At 37.6% G+C, this 16,780-nt stretch overlaps 4 protein-coding genes across 4 annotated transcripts in view; 2 read left to right on the forward strand and 2 right to left on the reverse strand.

Moving 5' to 3' along the window:
* The window catches only part of LOAG_16430 (hypothetical protein), an 8,535-nt gene extending 2,093 nt beyond the window's left edge, over nucleotides 1–6,442 (reverse strand). Inside the window, exons 1-16 of the mRNA XM_020449083.1 lie at nucleotides 6,215–6,442; nucleotides 5,712–5,875; nucleotides 5,324–5,476; nucleotides 5,107–5,227; nucleotides 4,643–4,899; nucleotides 4,221–4,376; nucleotides 3,863–4,103; nucleotides 3,637–3,710; nucleotides 3,173–3,310; nucleotides 2,798–2,968; nucleotides 2,565–2,655; nucleotides 2,176–2,264; nucleotides 1,816–1,957; nucleotides 1,392–1,597; nucleotides 1,023–1,220; nucleotides 392–682 (exon numbers count right to left, since the gene is read on the reverse strand). Coding sequence (XP_020307454.1) covers nucleotides 392–682; nucleotides 1,023–1,220; nucleotides 1,392–1,597; nucleotides 1,816–1,957; nucleotides 2,176–2,264; nucleotides 2,565–2,655; nucleotides 2,798–2,968; nucleotides 3,173–3,310; nucleotides 3,637–3,710; nucleotides 3,863–4,103; nucleotides 4,221–4,376; nucleotides 4,643–4,899; nucleotides 5,107–5,227; nucleotides 5,324–5,476; nucleotides 5,712–5,875; nucleotides 6,215–6,356 — 2,634 coding nt within the window. The 5' untranslated portion in view covers nucleotides 6,357–6,442. The remainder of the gene's footprint in view (nucleotides 1–391; nucleotides 683–1,022; nucleotides 1,221–1,391; nucleotides 1,598–1,815; nucleotides 1,958–2,175; nucleotides 2,265–2,564; nucleotides 2,656–2,797; nucleotides 2,969–3,172; nucleotides 3,311–3,636; nucleotides 3,711–3,862; nucleotides 4,104–4,220; nucleotides 4,377–4,642; nucleotides 4,900–5,106; nucleotides 5,228–5,323; nucleotides 5,477–5,711; nucleotides 5,876–6,214) is intronic.
* Nucleotides 6,443–8,027: 1,585 nt separating this feature from the next.
* Nucleotides 8,028–8,532, forward strand: LOAG_06707 (hypothetical protein; the record flags this gene model as incomplete). Its single annotated transcript, XM_003142242.2, has 2 exons — nucleotides 8,028–8,202; nucleotides 8,277–8,532. Exons 1-2 carry the CDS (start codon nucleotides 8,126–8,128, stop codon nucleotides 8,530–8,532), a joined length of 333 nt encoding a protein of 110 aa, XP_003142290.1. The 5' UTR covers nucleotides 8,028–8,125.
* A 2,074-nt stretch (nucleotides 8,533–10,606) lies between these two features.
* Nucleotides 10,607–13,530, reverse strand: LOAG_06709 (CK1 protein kinase; the record flags this gene model as incomplete). The annotated part of the gene is made up of 8 exons (XM_003142243.1): nucleotides 10,607–10,729; nucleotides 10,926–11,043; nucleotides 11,248–11,363; nucleotides 11,664–11,858; nucleotides 12,094–12,276; nucleotides 12,896–12,980; nucleotides 13,073–13,242; nucleotides 13,399–13,530. 8 exons carry the CDS (start codon nucleotides 13,528–13,530, stop codon nucleotides 10,607–10,609), a joined length of 1,122 nt encoding a protein of 373 aa, XP_003142291.1.
* A 1,176-nt stretch (nucleotides 13,531–14,706) lies between these two features.
* The window catches only part of LOAG_06711 (hypothetical protein), a gene marked incomplete at both ends in the record, with an annotated part of 2,785 nt that continues 711 nt past the window's right edge, over nucleotides 14,707–16,780 (forward strand). Inside the window, 5 exons of the mRNA XM_020447220.1 lie at nucleotides 14,707–14,718; nucleotides 15,442–15,542; nucleotides 15,579–15,621; nucleotides 15,764–15,926; nucleotides 16,316–16,416. Of these exons, the coding sequence (XP_020302527.1) occupies nucleotides 14,707–14,718; nucleotides 15,442–15,542; nucleotides 15,579–15,621; nucleotides 15,764–15,926; nucleotides 16,316–16,416 (420 nt within the window). The remainder of the gene's footprint in view (nucleotides 14,719–15,441; nucleotides 15,543–15,578; nucleotides 15,622–15,763; nucleotides 15,927–16,315; nucleotides 16,417–16,780) is intronic.

Raw genomic sequence — 16,780 nt, forward strand, 5'->3', positions numbered from 1 at the left:
ACATAATCATCTACCGGACTTCAAGTTGAATTACCTTGCTAAAGACTATAAAGAATTACTTACAAAATGGAGCTTCTGTCTTCAGTCGCCGAATAATTTCCTCAGCAGGCTCTATGAATTTAACACACAGAAAGGGAGCACCATGTGGACAAAATGCATGCACTATTTGGCCCACTTTCTGGCATAACATCTGTACTTGTTTTTCGTTCTGCAAATTAGAGATCGATCAGTCAGTAAGGAATTCAGAGTATGGACATTACGATAGTGACACTTCTCGAAATAGATACGCCTGATAACGAAGAAGAGACGATATAAAGGAAAATGTCGCAAAACTGCAAACTACTATACCGGTACGCATTAATTAAATAAAAATGTGTAACTATTAACTTACCACTCCGTGTAACTGCACGAAAACCCACTGGTACTGCTGCTGTGGTTGCTGGAGACCAAATGGACTTAAATTGGAACGTTGATAAGGCCCCATAGTGAGTCCAGCGGTACCTACAGGTCCACCTCGTACTGCTGCATGTCCAAATGGTCCGATTCCTGTTGGCCCAGATGCAACTCGAGACTGTCGCACAGCAGTGGTGCCTGTTGTCACCGTAGGCCACATGTCGCTGGCAGTAAAAGCAGTTGGGTTAGCAGTAGCATTGTTCCATCCTAGATAACTAGCACTTGGACTCTAAAAAAGAAAAGATAGTTGCTTCATGAAATAAAAACAGCACAAAGGATCTATGTTGCTTGAAACCTGGAACAATTTGAATTATTGAAGAATACAAGATAAATGAATCAGGGGAGTCATGAAATAATATGTGCTTTGTGTTAGCTGAAGAAAATCATAAGGCGAAATATGATCGAAACCGCAGCTATGCCAAATTGTGAGATGTACATTAATCGAATTATTCGATTTCTCCTGCTAACTACATTACCACGGGAACAACAGAAACATGCAGATATACGGGAATAGAGCATATTAAAAATAAGCATATTAAACAATGAGGAAATGATAGCACAAAAATAACCTTGTTAATAGTCTGTAGATCATTTAAGTAATTAGCCGTAGTAGTTACAACATTCGACGAATTAGTGGCCGCACTAGCCTGTGGTAGGCTGCTATTAGTGTTACTACCGTATATGTAGAAAGGTTGAGCGGTGGAACCGGTTGTCAGTAGTGGGTTTGGTTTACATGTGCCTGGAGTTGCATTCGGGTCTTCCGCTACCTGAAAATAATGAAAACAATGCATGTGAATTTTAGAAGCAAGTAGTTGAAAATAGCGCATAAATGCCGTCGAAAATAACGGTCGTCCAAATTCGTAGTAACAAAAACCAATCGATGCTTATGTTTTTGAACATTAATTTGTCAAATTATTTGAAGTGAAATAAAAGTCTACTTTATTGGGATCCCTCCATTCCCATTTCTTCCCCGGAACAAATTCCTGTGGTCCATCATCGACTGGAGCCGCTTGAGACTGTGTCTGAGATTGCTGCTGCGGTGTTGGAGTACCATTACAAGACTGATTGGTTGATGACGAGGCTCCCTGCTGTTGCTTCTCACCGGAACTACTACTTGGATCATCTTTATCGGTTATATCGGCCACTGCATATGGATTTTAATAAGACCAGTATTATTCGTCACACACCCCTCCTAAGCAGTGCATCGAACAAAAAAACAAGTCGAGGAAACATCAGACTGATTAAAATCCCATTGTCCACTGATAAATACTTTGCAATGACTATGCTAAATCTACTGATCGAATCACCTATCGCAGCAGAGCAGAACCAAAAAAAGGGTTTAAAATATGGCTCATTTCTTGCCTTTGTCTCCATTTCCAGTTCCAGAAGGTGGTGGCGACCAATCCAGACTACCAACTTTCCAATCAATTTTTCCGTCTATTGTCAATAACTGTGTGCCTGCAATGAGACCCGAAACGTTCGGATCCAATGAAGATGCACACATCTAAAAATGTTACTGTATTGACAGGGAACTACATTGAACTTTAGAACAGCTGCCGAAAAAAAAACTATATCAATTTTCCGTTGTAATAAAACTCTACACAAATAGAGAAAGTGTTGGAAACGGTACCTGAGCCATAATAATTAACACTAGTTGCACTGAAAGTATAGTTCGAGTTTGCCGAAATTTTCCTCTTGGTGATCTTAAGAAAATCTACTGACCTTATCACTGTTGCAATCTTGTGTATTCGTTGCATTGGCCTGTTTCCACTGTTGCAAACGGCTTTGTCCATCTTGCTGCTGTGCAGGTGCTAAAATGCTATTAATTAGAGTATTTGAACGAACTGAAAAAGGAGAAGTGAGATAGCTAATCGATCATACCAAACTTTTGTTCAGATGAAAGCTGTCAACTTTCCCATCAGCAATTTTTCATTAGCAAAATAATATCCATACCATGGAATGGAACCTCGAATGATTATCATCTGATTTCTAAGCATATATAATATAGCTAGGGAAAATACCAATTTAATCATGAAAAACTTGTGGTCAAAAACACTAGATAATAGAGGAACTGGAAAGTAAACAAAAAGATTCATAATTAAGCTTCTAACCTTTCAATAACTGTTCATTCATTGAATTCCGCAGCTGTATAATTTCATGCTGCAAGCCGTTTATTTCTACCACTAAGCGTTCTGATTCAACCTAAAACTTAATTTCCAACATTTCATTACAAAGAAATTGTAACTGCAGAATTTGCTAATAGTCCTTCGTCTGATAAACACATTACGTGATACACGGAACGAAGGCATCTCTAACAACAGATGTTCTATAAATACACTCCTACCTTCTGTGCTGGGCTACTCATAGCACGCATGACTTGCTGGTATTCCTGCTGAGCTTGCTCAAGCTTGGGGAACTTTTGAAGAAGAGTATTCAAAACAACCAGGGCGCTCTGAGGTAAAGGACGATTAAGCATCGAAACATCAATTAGACCTTTACTAACCGCGATACGGATCTGCAAATTATTTGAAATGAATAGTTCATAATTTCAATTGTAAAAATTTCTCGAAAATTAATTATAACTGAGGGCATTCTCAGACCTGAGAGTAACCATAAAAGCTCCTCCAGGTAAAAATGGGTTAAATTATGCCATCAGCGTTCCTTGATCTATATTTGTGACAGCCAAATATTTCGAAACAACAGTTGAATTAAATCACACCCGATCAGCAATTTGCTGCGTAAGCGAAGTGTAGGGTGTTGTTCCTGCAATATTGCCACCTCCAATATCAGGTCGAATCACTGCATTATCTAATACACCATGTATCCCAATGCCACCTACAGAAGGAGGTCCAGATACCTGAAAAAATAATGTTAGATTTGCCAAATCAAAATTAAACCTCTTTTTACCTATCACTCCAATAATTCGAGGACGCGGAGATGCAGAGAAAACGGCAACAACTATCCCTTTCTAGGCCAGAACTTAAGTACTGCGAGATGCAACCGATGTATCTGTAATAGAAGGTACTGAACAACTTATGTCATTAAGCACTAACCAGATCTGGTAGATGGTGATTACCACCGATATTATCGAGCTGGAAAATCACAAAATTCTCAGCAGTCGGAAGAGCTAATGCCAAATTAAATGGAACTTATGAGAAAATTACTGAGCAGACAAAACCTTACTTTATCACCCCATGCACTAGGCTGCTGTTGCCACCGTTCCTGATGTCCTGATGACGAAGATTCTGGATGGGAACCTATGAAAATATATTATCATGCTTGGGAAAAACGATAGGTGAAAAAAGATGTGGCTTATTCATAAGATGTAAGAATAACTGAGAAGTTAGTCCGAAAACTTCTCAAAACACCAAAAAACTCGCAAATGAAAAAAATTTTGACACACTCTTACCGTCTGGCCATGGCCCATTACCAGTTGTCGTTGGAGTTGAAACGTTTGTTCCAGTTGCCGAACAGCACGAACTCGTTGCATTTCCTGTACCAGGACCACCGATTATGGCACCGTTGACGCCCGTGCAAACAGTGCTACCATTTGATGATATCGCAATGATGTTCCAATCACCACCGCTCGGCACTGCACTTTGTATGTGGGAATAATCATCTATTTCAGCATCTTTCCAACGTTTTATTTCCTGTAGAAAACTCTCGCATCTAATTAGTTTGCATGCAAATATGTACGTCGACAAAATGCATCACGGAAAAAATTTCAGTATTTAACATCATCAATCGTAAAAGATTTGTAAACTCACTACAGGTTGTTGACTTGGATCACCCCAAATTGCAGTACCAGTATCACGCTGCACCTTCTTTTGTTTTGGATTTGGATCATGCCACATCATATCGTTATTCATTTCTTGCGGTTGTGGGGCAACCCATGGACCAGGTGTTTGAGGATTTGGGTCGTACTGCAAAAAAATTTTTGAAATAATTCAATGGAACGATGCTCAACGAATAAAATAATCAAAAATGCGTCGAACATACAAAATTATAAAATCTCGTAATCTTTTGGAGTGCAGATTTATTACAATAAGAAAATAGAGAAAGGAAAAGATCTGAAAAAACAGTACGAACTTTAAAAGCATAAGCATACTCCACATCAAGATCTACTTCTTAAACATTACCAAAAACAAATCCGAACACATATCTCGTCATAGAAATGCTCAAAATGAACCTGTTCATTGAGATTTGGTAATGCAGAGGCTGATGGTTGTTGTCCGGTCGTCGGATTATGGCCCCAAGCTGCTCCAATTTGCGGCGGCAATGCTGCAGCCGCTGGATGAGCTGCCATCGTAGTGCTCGTCCAAGGTGCTGCTGTAGTGTCGTGACGATGATGTGCCACTGCTGCTGCAGCTACAACTGCAGCTGTGGCCCAATCGGGGCCTGTAGTACTTGATGTAGCTGCAGCATGTACTGGCCACTGGGTAACGGCTGCAAGAAAAAAATTTAAAACATATCGCTTGACTTTAATGAGTAGTAAGTGTTAGCATCGTTCCGCTGCTAGATTCTCTCCGAACATCCACTACGTCCCCGATTCCTTGTTGGCATGAAGTGTTCGGTTTTATCAAATAAATGAAATTATGAGTTTCCTAAATGGAAGTACGATCAATAAACATGAGCAATAAACAAAACATTTACGTGGAGCCCAACGTGTATTCGGTGCTCCGGCTGACCCCCATTCCGCTGCTGACAATTTTGCATCACTGGTAGTATGTATATTGCCAAAGCCTGCCAAACTACTCGTATCCCAAGAAGTCTGCTGCAAAAAAACATTAGGTAATACAAATAAACGTATTTCGATTTTAACCCATTCCCGAGAAGAAATTTTTGATCTTTATTAAAAATTAACAATCACCTGATCTACTTTCACTTGGTTCCATTGTTGCTGTTGTTGATCGTATCGCCCTTGAGCCTGACCTTGTCCACCACGTCCCATCATACTTTTTTTTGCATGTTCGGCATATGTAGAAGCACCTGTCCCCGTATTTGACGATGGTGTGCCCGGCCACTGTAATGAGTAATTCATATCAAGAAAAAGTATGTGATTAAATAAAGACTAGTTCGACACTTGTAATAACACTACGTCTTATTCTCTAGGATAACGAATGTCAGTTAAGCCTTAAAAATGATCCTCAAACATCACCGGACCGGACCGAATTTACTTCTTTTATCATACGAATAATGGGTGCTCATGAATCCAATACTAATATGTTCATCAGTACTGCTTTCGAAGCAAAGATTACTTGTTGTGCAGCAGCTGCAAGTGTCCATGGATGGGCTGGATTTGGACCACCTGCGACATGTGGTCCCCACTGTGCACTTTGTGTATTCCACTGTTGTACTTGATGATGATCGAGCCATCGCTGCTGATTTCCTGCACCTCCACGCTGATCACTTACCCTCACACCTAATAAAGTATGGTCTTAATATCATCATTGTGGTGCCATGGAATATATCCCAAAAAGTATTAACGAACTTTTTAAACGCATCTGGCTGGTCCGTGTTTTGTAAAAAGCATACCGTTGACAGCCTGATCAAAGTGATTAAATGAACCCCAGAGCCCTACTAAATCACATTTTCAAGGGTAAAGCCAATCACTTGGTATGGTGATGAACATTTTACCTTAACGATTAGGAACGGCACAACTCTGATGCGGAGTTCAGCATAATACCCTTGTACACTAGAATGATTAACCATTATTAAAACAGATTATACGGGTGAAGGGATGAATGGAAATCCAACTAACCACTGAATGATGATTGAGATGTCGCCGCACCGCCCCCAGAACCGGTCGATGAACTACCGCTGGCGCCGTTAGGTGCTGAACTAGACATTGCGGAAGAAGCGTTTGAGTTTCGAACACTACCACCACTTCCACCAGGCCACATCTGTTGAGTTGCCAAAGGCGAACAATTTTACACTTCAAGTGCGTGCACAATTTTACTATACCTGCTATTAACCTAAATATTAGTAAAATCACTGACAAAGAAATAAGAGTCAAGCAATGGAAGACGTACTTTACTTGTACTCAACCGCAATTTTTACCTTCTCAGTTGATGGGTAAACAAAATACTTGAGAAATCAACGAGTGATTGAAGTGGATAAAGTGACGTTTCCTGAATCACTTTCATTTAACTCATTGCAGAAATAAGAAACATTTAGTACCAGTATTCAGACCAATACATTTACAAGTGAAAATGACATGAGATATTGGATTTGTGCAGGTAAAGAGTGGATAAAGATCATTTGTAAGAAAAAAGTATAAAATTTCAAAGAACTGAAATAAAGTTTCGGTTCGAACACCTGAAATCGCGCTTTCCTTTTCTTCCATGAACCTTTGTAGAAACAATCTGCAGGGTCTCAATTTGGCGCCAATGTGACAACGATCAGGATGTGGTCTCCCTCGTTCAGACACTGCGATAAGCCGAGCATGAACAAGAAAACACAACAAGAAAACTGTCACTGATTGGAGAGGTCAGGTCAAATAACAACAACCTCAAATAACACTACTTGCTGATTGCAGAGATTAAGCCAAATAATCAGTAACAGTGGCAAACACGTAAAGGGATGTCGACTTTATCGGATTGAAGAAATAAAGTGTAAGTGATCATTTGGAGCCGAAAAATTTAATCAAAAATGAGGCAATACAAGTCGTTCTAATAATGGTTCTTCCGTCCTTTCGATACGAATCATATACCCTTCCTCATTTTAATGATATATAACTCCACGATGTTTCACAGCTCTTGCCTTCACCTGTTTTTACTTATTACAATGCTTTTGTCGATATGTTTCTTGGTCATTCCCCCCATTTTAGGATCCCTACATCTCGAGACCTCCCTCCTAATTTTTATAATTCCTCTTGCACATCAGGACCTCTCCCTACGACTCCAATATATGTAAGATACTCCCACATAACTTTTCCTGCCAGATAAAACCTGGTAGATATCTCAGGCTATAGAATGATGTGAGACTTGACCGAACCAGATTACACTAGCCTTTTTTGGAAATGATTTTGAATTCTAGTAAGAAAAAGGACAAGATTCAATTTACCTTCCATTTTCGTCCCTATATATTTTATAATGAACCACTTCGACATTGGCCAACAGTTTGATAAAAGATCGGTTGTAGAGATCTGCATCAGCTAATAATTTACTGCACTTGCAGCTATAGCTAGAGCGCTGGATAGGGGGACTACATGTAATATGTGTCTGTATACGAGATAATGAATAGACAGTCTAACTAGTAGTACAACAGTTCGCTGATAACAGACGTAAACAGGATGATAGTACCATCCAAACATATTTACACTTCCATTCACTTTTATATCGATAAATAATGACACGACAAAATAGTGATGTAATATATCGGATTGTAAATAATACACAACAATAAAATATGAACTAAATTTGGAGTGAAATAGACGAGCGGAAAAGTGACAATAAGAGTGAAAGGGTGAAAGAATAAATGTTCCGAGAATGATTTCTTTCATTCTACCAGCAGTCAGCGACTGTGAGTGACGAGCAAAACGTTTTTTCTGTAACTCCGTCAAGTAAATTTTGTGAAGTTTGAAAAATGGGAAAAAATACCGAGGGATGATGAGAGAGAAGGGTAGAGTGGAAAGACTGACTTGCAATACTTTCTCAAGCAGAAATGGTACATGTCTTACACTAATCAGTGCAACACTCTCTATCAGGACAAAGCAAAAAAACGGAAAATGAAAGTGTCAAGATTACCGTAACCTGATATATTCCGATATATAATCAATAGTGGATTACTGAAATTCCCGAGTCTGTCATCCACCAATGCAGTCGTTGTCACACACGCACACGCACGCACACACACACACATACACACACACATACACACACACAAACACACACGCACACATACACACACACACAAACAAACACACACACACGCACACAAACACATATATACACATACAAACACACGCACACGCAACTGAGAGACTATGTGCAGAAGAGATGTAAACAGTGTGCGCGCCTACCGCAGCAATACACTCCGTCTCAGCCGCCGTCACTGCTGCAAACGGAGGCGATTTGAGTGGGTGTGCGTATCTCTGTCTGCCTGTCTGTCTCTTCCAATGCACACATATCCATACTATATTTCTCTTCTCTCTACATATTAATGCCTTCCTCAGTGATAGAGACAGACACTCACAACGCCCACTACACGTACGGGAGATCCAGCTGCTGTTCGATCGATCTTATGTGTATGTCGTCGGGTGACTGACTGACGTACATATATTCAGTTGTTTCCCTTGCAAGGAACTATTTAGAGGGATCGAGGCACAGTTGACCTCTTCCAGTGATGAGTCACTCCCCTGTTCTACCCAGGGACTGTGACAATCCATCATGTGACATGAGTGACGTGTGTAAGCGTGTGACACTTTCTCTCCGTATCACTCCATACATCTCTTATCTAAAACTAGAGGTTACCAGAAGAGGCATATGAACAGCCCTCCATCTGTCCACTACACAGCACTTAGCCACCCATGTCCATCACTGTATATGTGACCTTCGCGCCTTCTCTCATCCACATAAAGGGGATAGTCATTACATGTCTGACAAAAAGGAACTGTCGTGGTAGTGTTGAAGTCCATCTTGGAAAGTAATATAGAGTGACCTTCACGTAGCCCTTCCAATTATCACAGCTTAAGTGTTTCGCCTTCGAAATGTACTGAGCATAGAAATTGCACAGAAAATAGGCAAAGTTACTCTTTCTGTCAACAGGTGAATTACGAAGAATTAACAGAAGTATGCGTAATGACATGAAACATGTCCAATGCTTGGTGCATGTCCAATTTGTGAACATTTCCACTTGAAAGCATCGAAACGGCGCAACAGGTCTAGGAAAGCGGGAAAAGAAGTATAAACGACTCATGTGGTAAAACCTTTCCTGGAAATTGACACTAAAGAATCCTGATGATTTGGGGCTAATTTCTTAATAAACAGTAAATGGAGTGTTTTCTCATATAGTTCAACTTGTACAACTGAAAAGAGGTCAGAATGTGAAAAGAGGGCGAGGTCAAGGCAGAAATGTTGTCGCGAGTATGATGGCGATTTTGCCTGGATTAAGAGAATGCAGAGGTGTGATTGTATTCTGTGCATTTCTGAATTCGCTTATTTCATTCTTTTAACGAAGGCTTCATACAATATTATCATCGGCCTATAACACGATGTTGTCATTAAGCCATAAATTGTTCAACAGTGAACTATGAATTCGCTGAGAATTTTAAACACTAAACTGGACACAAGAAAGCATTACTTCAGTTCTAGACCATGCCGAAATGTCAGGCCGTAAATAAGGCCTCAGATAATTTTCCGAATGAAATCATTTGTCATTTTGACCAAGAAACGACCTTGATCATTAGCGATATGGCGCTTCCAACTGGGAATCTTAAAGTTTTGTTCGGATATATCTCCTTGTAAATGATTTGAAGTCACTAATCATCAAGGATTCATTTTTGAGTGTTTATACTGATATGCTGATATCATATCACCGGTATTCTATACAGAGGCAAAACTAAGACGACTTGATGGGTAATAATATGTAAATTATCTTTTATTTAACCATGCTTTTTGAAAAGTTTTTTTTTTATTTGTAAAAACGATAACAGCTTGCTGCATTGCATAGTTTTTGCAATCCACCTTGCCCTTCTTTACTTCGAGATTGCATTCGTAGCGATCATTTGGAGTAATGGACTCGTCAACTGACTTTCCCATCATAAAAGGTTTTTGCAGAGGGTTTCTTGTTGAGGTTTTTTTTCTTGTAAGGTAGTAGATTTCCTTCCTAAAATGATGGTATTGTTATAGCCTGATATCTACTAAAAAGAGAACTGATATCGCATAGATATTCTGAAATTGATCAATTTACAAGTATTACAGTATAAGGAAGCATGATATATTGTATATTGCAATCTGTTACCTAGTATCATTAAACTTTACGGAAAATTATATGACTTAATGGTATCTAATGCCAGCCAAATTTTCTCAGTTGACTGTAATCCTTTTATTACTTACAATTTCAGCTTGATGATGATCTGATGTAAAAATAGATTTTTTTCTAGAATCAAACATCACATATAACATTTTTCGTCCTTGATTGGAAAATGAATTTATTTAATTTCTTGTAAATCCTCGAGAGTATTTTCTTTGTCAACTCCTATCATCTCCGAATCGCCTTCTTCGGTTGATGGTCCTTCCTCCGTTGATGGTACTTCTTCTTTCACTGTTGACGACTGCAAATTCACACTGCACGTAAAGTTTTTTGAGAGTTAACATTCCCCTTGCACTCATCCATCGATGTGTATATGCGACTATCTCAGAGATATCAATAAAAAAGATTCTAAAGCGTTGTTATCTTAGAGAATCTTGCGATTTTCCCTTAAATTTATGGCAATCCAGGAAAAAAAGGTTTTCCGGAAAACAGCAGACCGAGTCTTTTTCCACTTGTTCATCTGCATTTCTACGTCTTTTGGGCATTACTTTACCAGCTACGTCATCGAAATAGCGCCCACCGCTTTCCCAGTCATACGGTGATTCATCTTTAATACTACAAGAAAAAGAGCTTAGAAACTGATCAAGCTCATTTCTTCCGGTTATCTTGAAATTCAGACTTATATTTTTAATTTCTGAAATACGTCATATATTACTTTCCGTAGATTGAACTTTCTGTTTCCTTTTGAGACGAATCGTTTGAAACAATTGTCTGAGAAGTTGTATCACAACTTTTCGCAAACTTTGTTTTCAATCATACTTTTTGCTTGATAAAGTGTCGTCAAATTTTTTATCGATAAATTCGTAATTCGGCGAATCGTTATATTCAAGTCCTTTCAGATATGCATAAATTGTTGTAAAATTCTCAGGACATTGCTGTAAACAATTTATTTCTTGTCAATACAGAAAGAAAAACAATATAAAATGACTGCTACGGATACCATTCGAAGCTCTTACTTTTCCAGTAACTTTTTAGGCCACCCAAAAAAATCTTTTCTCATATTTTTGAAAGTAGGAAGCAAGGTTATATTGAATAGAAGCCTTGCGTTCATAAGATAGTGATAATTGTTACTATCAGTTGGTGACAATGAAGCGTGACGGATAAGAGACACGCATTATATATGTACACTTATGAGAGTGTCACTTAACCCACCTTTGAAATTTATGAAAATTTACATTGAAAAGTTTTTTATCTGGTACAGTTGCTTTGACAGTGGCACTTTCACGCCGGTTCAATCCTCGCCATGGTAATTCGCCGGTGATAAGTTCAACGACAGTATATATCAATGAAATCAGATCGTCATGTCTACCTTGTTCTTTATGATGGTGAACGTTAACGGAACAATAACGGACGGTACCTCTAAAAGTTACCTAAAAAATTCTTCTGATTGTTGTGAGGGAAAAAGAAATGTTGCCATGAATGCATTCCAGTTCGTATAAATTTCAAATTATTTAAATAAGCTACCACCATGATACTTCTACATTTGCGTGCCATTTCTTGAAGTCAGAGGTCAACTGGTTGTTTCATAAAGAAATTATTGGTGAAATACGGCGACATTTTTTAAACTGAATGATTTTCTGTTTTTTTAGAAGAGAACTTTTGAACTTTTTTTCTCGCTTCTCGAAGTTTCATTTCATTCGTTCCTTGTACTGGTAGAAAAATTTGTCGTGATAAGCCAAAATCAAATAGGAATAGAATTCGTTTTGTAGATCGTGTTGATCCGAGGGAAAAATTGAGCGGTTTCACATCACGATGTATAAATCCAGCACTGTGTAAATCTTTCAGAGCCTGAAATTATTGCTAAATTACCAAATTTAGGTTATCTTGGATAGCGGGACAGAAGGAATGACAAGTAAAAAAATGCTTGCCTAATTCCTGTGATGAAATTTGAGAGTTTTAGCATATGAGCATTAACAACCGAAAAACTACAGCTAAAACAAACGGTTTTCCAGAATTGGTAAGTCTCATTGATTTTCTCATTTCTTTGGTTACTAAGAGATGGGTAATAGTATAATCTGTTCATGAGAACTAAAAGATATGAATTACTTCCAACAATTTACCATTTAGTAATCAACGAATTCGGATCAGGAATTAAGAATTCTATGTTTAGCTTTAGATGATCGATAATGGCAATCTCGGATGCTGTTTTGTAAAGTTGGTCAAAGTGCTAATTAAATGCTATGATCATAATATTCAAACTGTAATTATTGCCACAATGATTACTATCTTATCATCAATAATTTTCTGGAATAGCAAAAACAAGCAAGGGTGCATGGTATATCTCAAAAGCCCAATTTATCTCTTGAGGAAAAGGAACACATCCTGAGAGATTTTCATCACATAAAATTGATTACCCAAAAGTTTTATGTGTACCAATGCCTTAATCGTAGGTAGCTAGAAAGCATACTTGTAATCCTTGTTTGCCTAATCTTAGGCTTGTGCCTGTAGTGAAACGTTTCGAAGGCATCATATATCGTAAATCACTTAGATTCCTGTAAATATTCTCCTTATGGATATAATCGGATGGATATAATAACATGTTTAGAGGGTTTATAATTGGCAATTGAGGTGTTAATGTGCTTACTTTCCCAGAAGTGACATAATCATATAATTAAAAGTGCTTGTGCGGCCTGCACCAAATAATCGGCAAGCGTGTTTCGATTTTTGCATTTTCTTCAACACGAACACTTCCATTTTCAATATCTCATCATTAGAATCTATCATCAGAGGTTCCACTTTCATTGCTGCATGAGCCTGAATATTTGGGCCCAAATTTAATAAGATCCTTGGCTTCTTCATAGGAGATTGTATGAAATAATTTTTTAAATGATGAGATCTTGGATCTTTCAGCTTTTGCACTCTTTTTTTTGTCCCAAATCTAACTGCTGTGTTGGCTTAGGTTACTTATACCTTTGGATTTGAAATGTTGGCTAATAGAAAAACGATTCCACAGCTGCCTTCACCCAATTTTTTCTTGATTGTCCATTGCTGGGCAATCACAGCACCAATTCGAATTTTTGGCTTTAAACCTAAATCTCCCATTTAAGATAATCACGACACGCTATTCCTTGGATTCCTCGCAAAAGAGCTGTCGAGGAATACACCACAACTCGCTCACCGGCCGAATATTCTATTAATTACAAAATGATACTTACTTGACTCTTCAATTCTTTTTATACTAACCGACATTTGCATATTATTTAAAAAGTTCCATGAAAACTTGAAATTTTGTTTGTGGCTTGTCGAAAGCTAATAAGCTTGATCTTTTCTGGTCATTTACTTAAATGCAAAGATCTTTCAGTCTGATAATCGAGCTCATGCTCAATGGTTAAAGTATCGTTAAAATGTCAAATTTGTGTTATATCAGGGAGGAGGACATCAAAAAGATCACACGATTGAGTATCCACACTGATTCGGTTCAACTCACTACCATCAAATCTATGCTAAACTAAATCCATACTACGAGTGACAATAAACATGAATGAATAACCTGATAATGGACTGTATCCATCCATGATATTCTCTAATAATTGTCTTATAATTTGTGCTAAGAATAAAGCACTAAAACTTTTATTACAATTGGTTGTCTGTTCCAATTACAACTATGACTAAGTGATACTGTCATTTAATAGATGGTTCATCATCATGCTATACATGATGATATTAATGATAAGTTTTTTTGTCCTCTCTTTTGGCTTCTTTCTTTCATCCATTTTACAAAGATCATAATTTGCAAAGAAATGATTACTTCTCTAATATAATTGTCCATAATTTATTTTGGTCAAAACTTCAAATAAGAATGTCATTGTGCGAGTTTATCGATATATACATATGCATGTATGTATGTGTGTGTATGAGTGTGTGTGTATGTGTGTGTGTGTATGTGTGTGGGTGTGTGTGTGGGTGTGTGTCTAGTGTGTATCTATGATTGGTACTTTCTTAAACGAAAAATGGTGTCGCAGTTGTATAAGTTGGACTGCAATTAGAGAATAGGTAGGAGCACGTGCATGTGTCACATTCCCAATTTCTCTATTCTGTCCTCATTCCTATTTCCCTTCCCCTACTTCCTTCAATTTTTTAATCTTGACATTTTTATATCTTTGAACTTTTCACTTCGCTTCATTGGCTTTTTTTTTCCAAAAATCTACATATTTTTTTCTCGTATCTCTTTTCGCCCGAATTTTATGCTAAATTTTCTAGTCTATTTCAAGTTTTAACATGGATGATAATGTATCACAATATAAATCGGCCTACTGCACCTGCAAAAAGAGACTAGCGATCGATTGAAATTCCCCAAACAAATGAAAATTCCTATCCACATCCTAGACTCATTTGATTTCATCCTGTTTTTTGTGCTGACCCTTTGCCCAGATCACAAATTCAAAGCTATTTGGACTGTTCTTGTATTTTTCGATACTGCTGAGCTCATCTATCCAACCACTCCTTCATTTCATCTTTCAGATAAAAAGTATTATTTGTGTCTTTCTTTTTTTTAAAAAATGGTCAAATTTTAGCGATCGGTTATAGTATAATATCCACCACCCCGCAGAGCTATAAAGAATAGCAAAATCTGATTGAGATATTCAAGATAACGATAATGATAGTGATAAGGTAGGATGAATAAACATGCTTACCGTATCTATTTCTTTTGCCACAACTTTAGGTTAACATTTAATTGATACTAAAGAGCCTTAAGCATTTGATGAGGAACGACTCAAGCGATAGCTATCAATCAAACTAGTATTCCTTTCTTTCTTTTTTCGTCCATTTTTTATTTTTCTCGCTGTTTTATTCTATTTTATTTCTTCTTCTTGGCGCTAAATATCATTTCACCGACCCCAAGTCTTGCATAGAGCCTAGGCTTTAGAATTTATCAGTACCTTCAATTTGAAACACGTGAGAAACTGGTAATATAGCTCGTTTATAACAGCAAAATAATAATAATGACTGCAGACTAATGCTTCCTTGGCTTTGGCTTTGGCATCGATTACAAACCTTCCTGCACTGAATGTACCTGCATATTACAATACTACTTCTCCAACTGTCGGAGTACGGTAAAGCCAGCAGAGAATTACCGTCACTCCTTCCAGGAAATGTTATAGTTGTTCATCGGAAAATATTCTTAAACGCTGGGTTAGAATTGCCATTTCATCCTATCGTATTCCTTTTTTTAACGATAATTGGTTGAATAAAATCGATGAGAACATTGCAGTCTAAGGCTAAGGTCAAGCCTTAAATTTATAGGTCTTGACCTTCTTACCAAAAGTTTTTTAAGCCACAAGATGGTTCAAATCATATACACTACTTGCGGCAATTGCCTTATTTTGCAAATGAATCGTGCGACAGAGTCAAGAAGTCACTGCCAGTAGTATCATGTCACAAAAGTGTGTGTGTCAAGCTCGTCATTCTCAATCCACCTTTTGGTCATCAAATTTGTGGTACCTTATTTACTTTCTTAAGCACCGAACACCAAACATTATTTTCAATAACCTAATCATATTCAATAAAGTTAAGTGTTAAATATCGTCAGCATATTAGTCGCTTATTTTCCATTACTTCATCGAAAATCCATGGTCCGCACAAGATTTCTGTACTTTGTGCCCAAATCTGTGGACGAAAAGCGTTTTGATTTTCGAATTCATGTGATAATAGATAGATCTCATTTGTTACAAGCTTAAAATTCAACTTAGATTAGTCAGATATGAAAGAAAGAAATTAAAGTAAAGGCCGGTCGAAACAACTCCACAAATGATTTTTTTAAATTGTTGAACTTCGAAGATAGCAATTCTGGAAAAGTGAAATACAATCTTACATGGGAACATTGCAGAGCACAATCCAACAATAGTTCGTGATTGTTGGAGCCGAGCGATGTGGATGGATATGGATAGGAGTATATTCAGGAGAATAATTCAGGATGGCAGTACAAAGGTTAATTATAATCAATCGAAGAGTACTCATTAGTCAAAAAAAGAAAACCGTATATATGTTATGGTAGTAGCTTCAAACAGGCTATTTCAATTCAGAATTTTTTTTTTTTTTTCTAATCGCTTATGAATCGAAAAAATACCCAATCATAAGAAAGGTAGAAAAAATAAGAGCGCAAAGTTTGTTCGTTGGTAAACTAACTGAGATAGAAGTCGATGGGTCACCTAAAACATCAACGTTGATTTCAGTTCAGTGTTTCATTTTCGGGTTATGAGAGTTTCAGTTTCAGTTTCGGGTTACCTAAAACATCTGCTCTTTCAGTTATCTTATTTAGATTTTTATCGAACTTGCCTCCTGGAAAAAATGT

This window comes from Loa loa, assembly GCF_000183805.2.
Source record: "Loa loa unplaced genomic scaffold supercont3.3, whole genome shotgun sequence".
Taxonomy (NCBI): Eukaryota; Metazoa; Nematoda; class Chromadorea; order Rhabditida; family Onchocercidae; genus Loa; species Loa loa.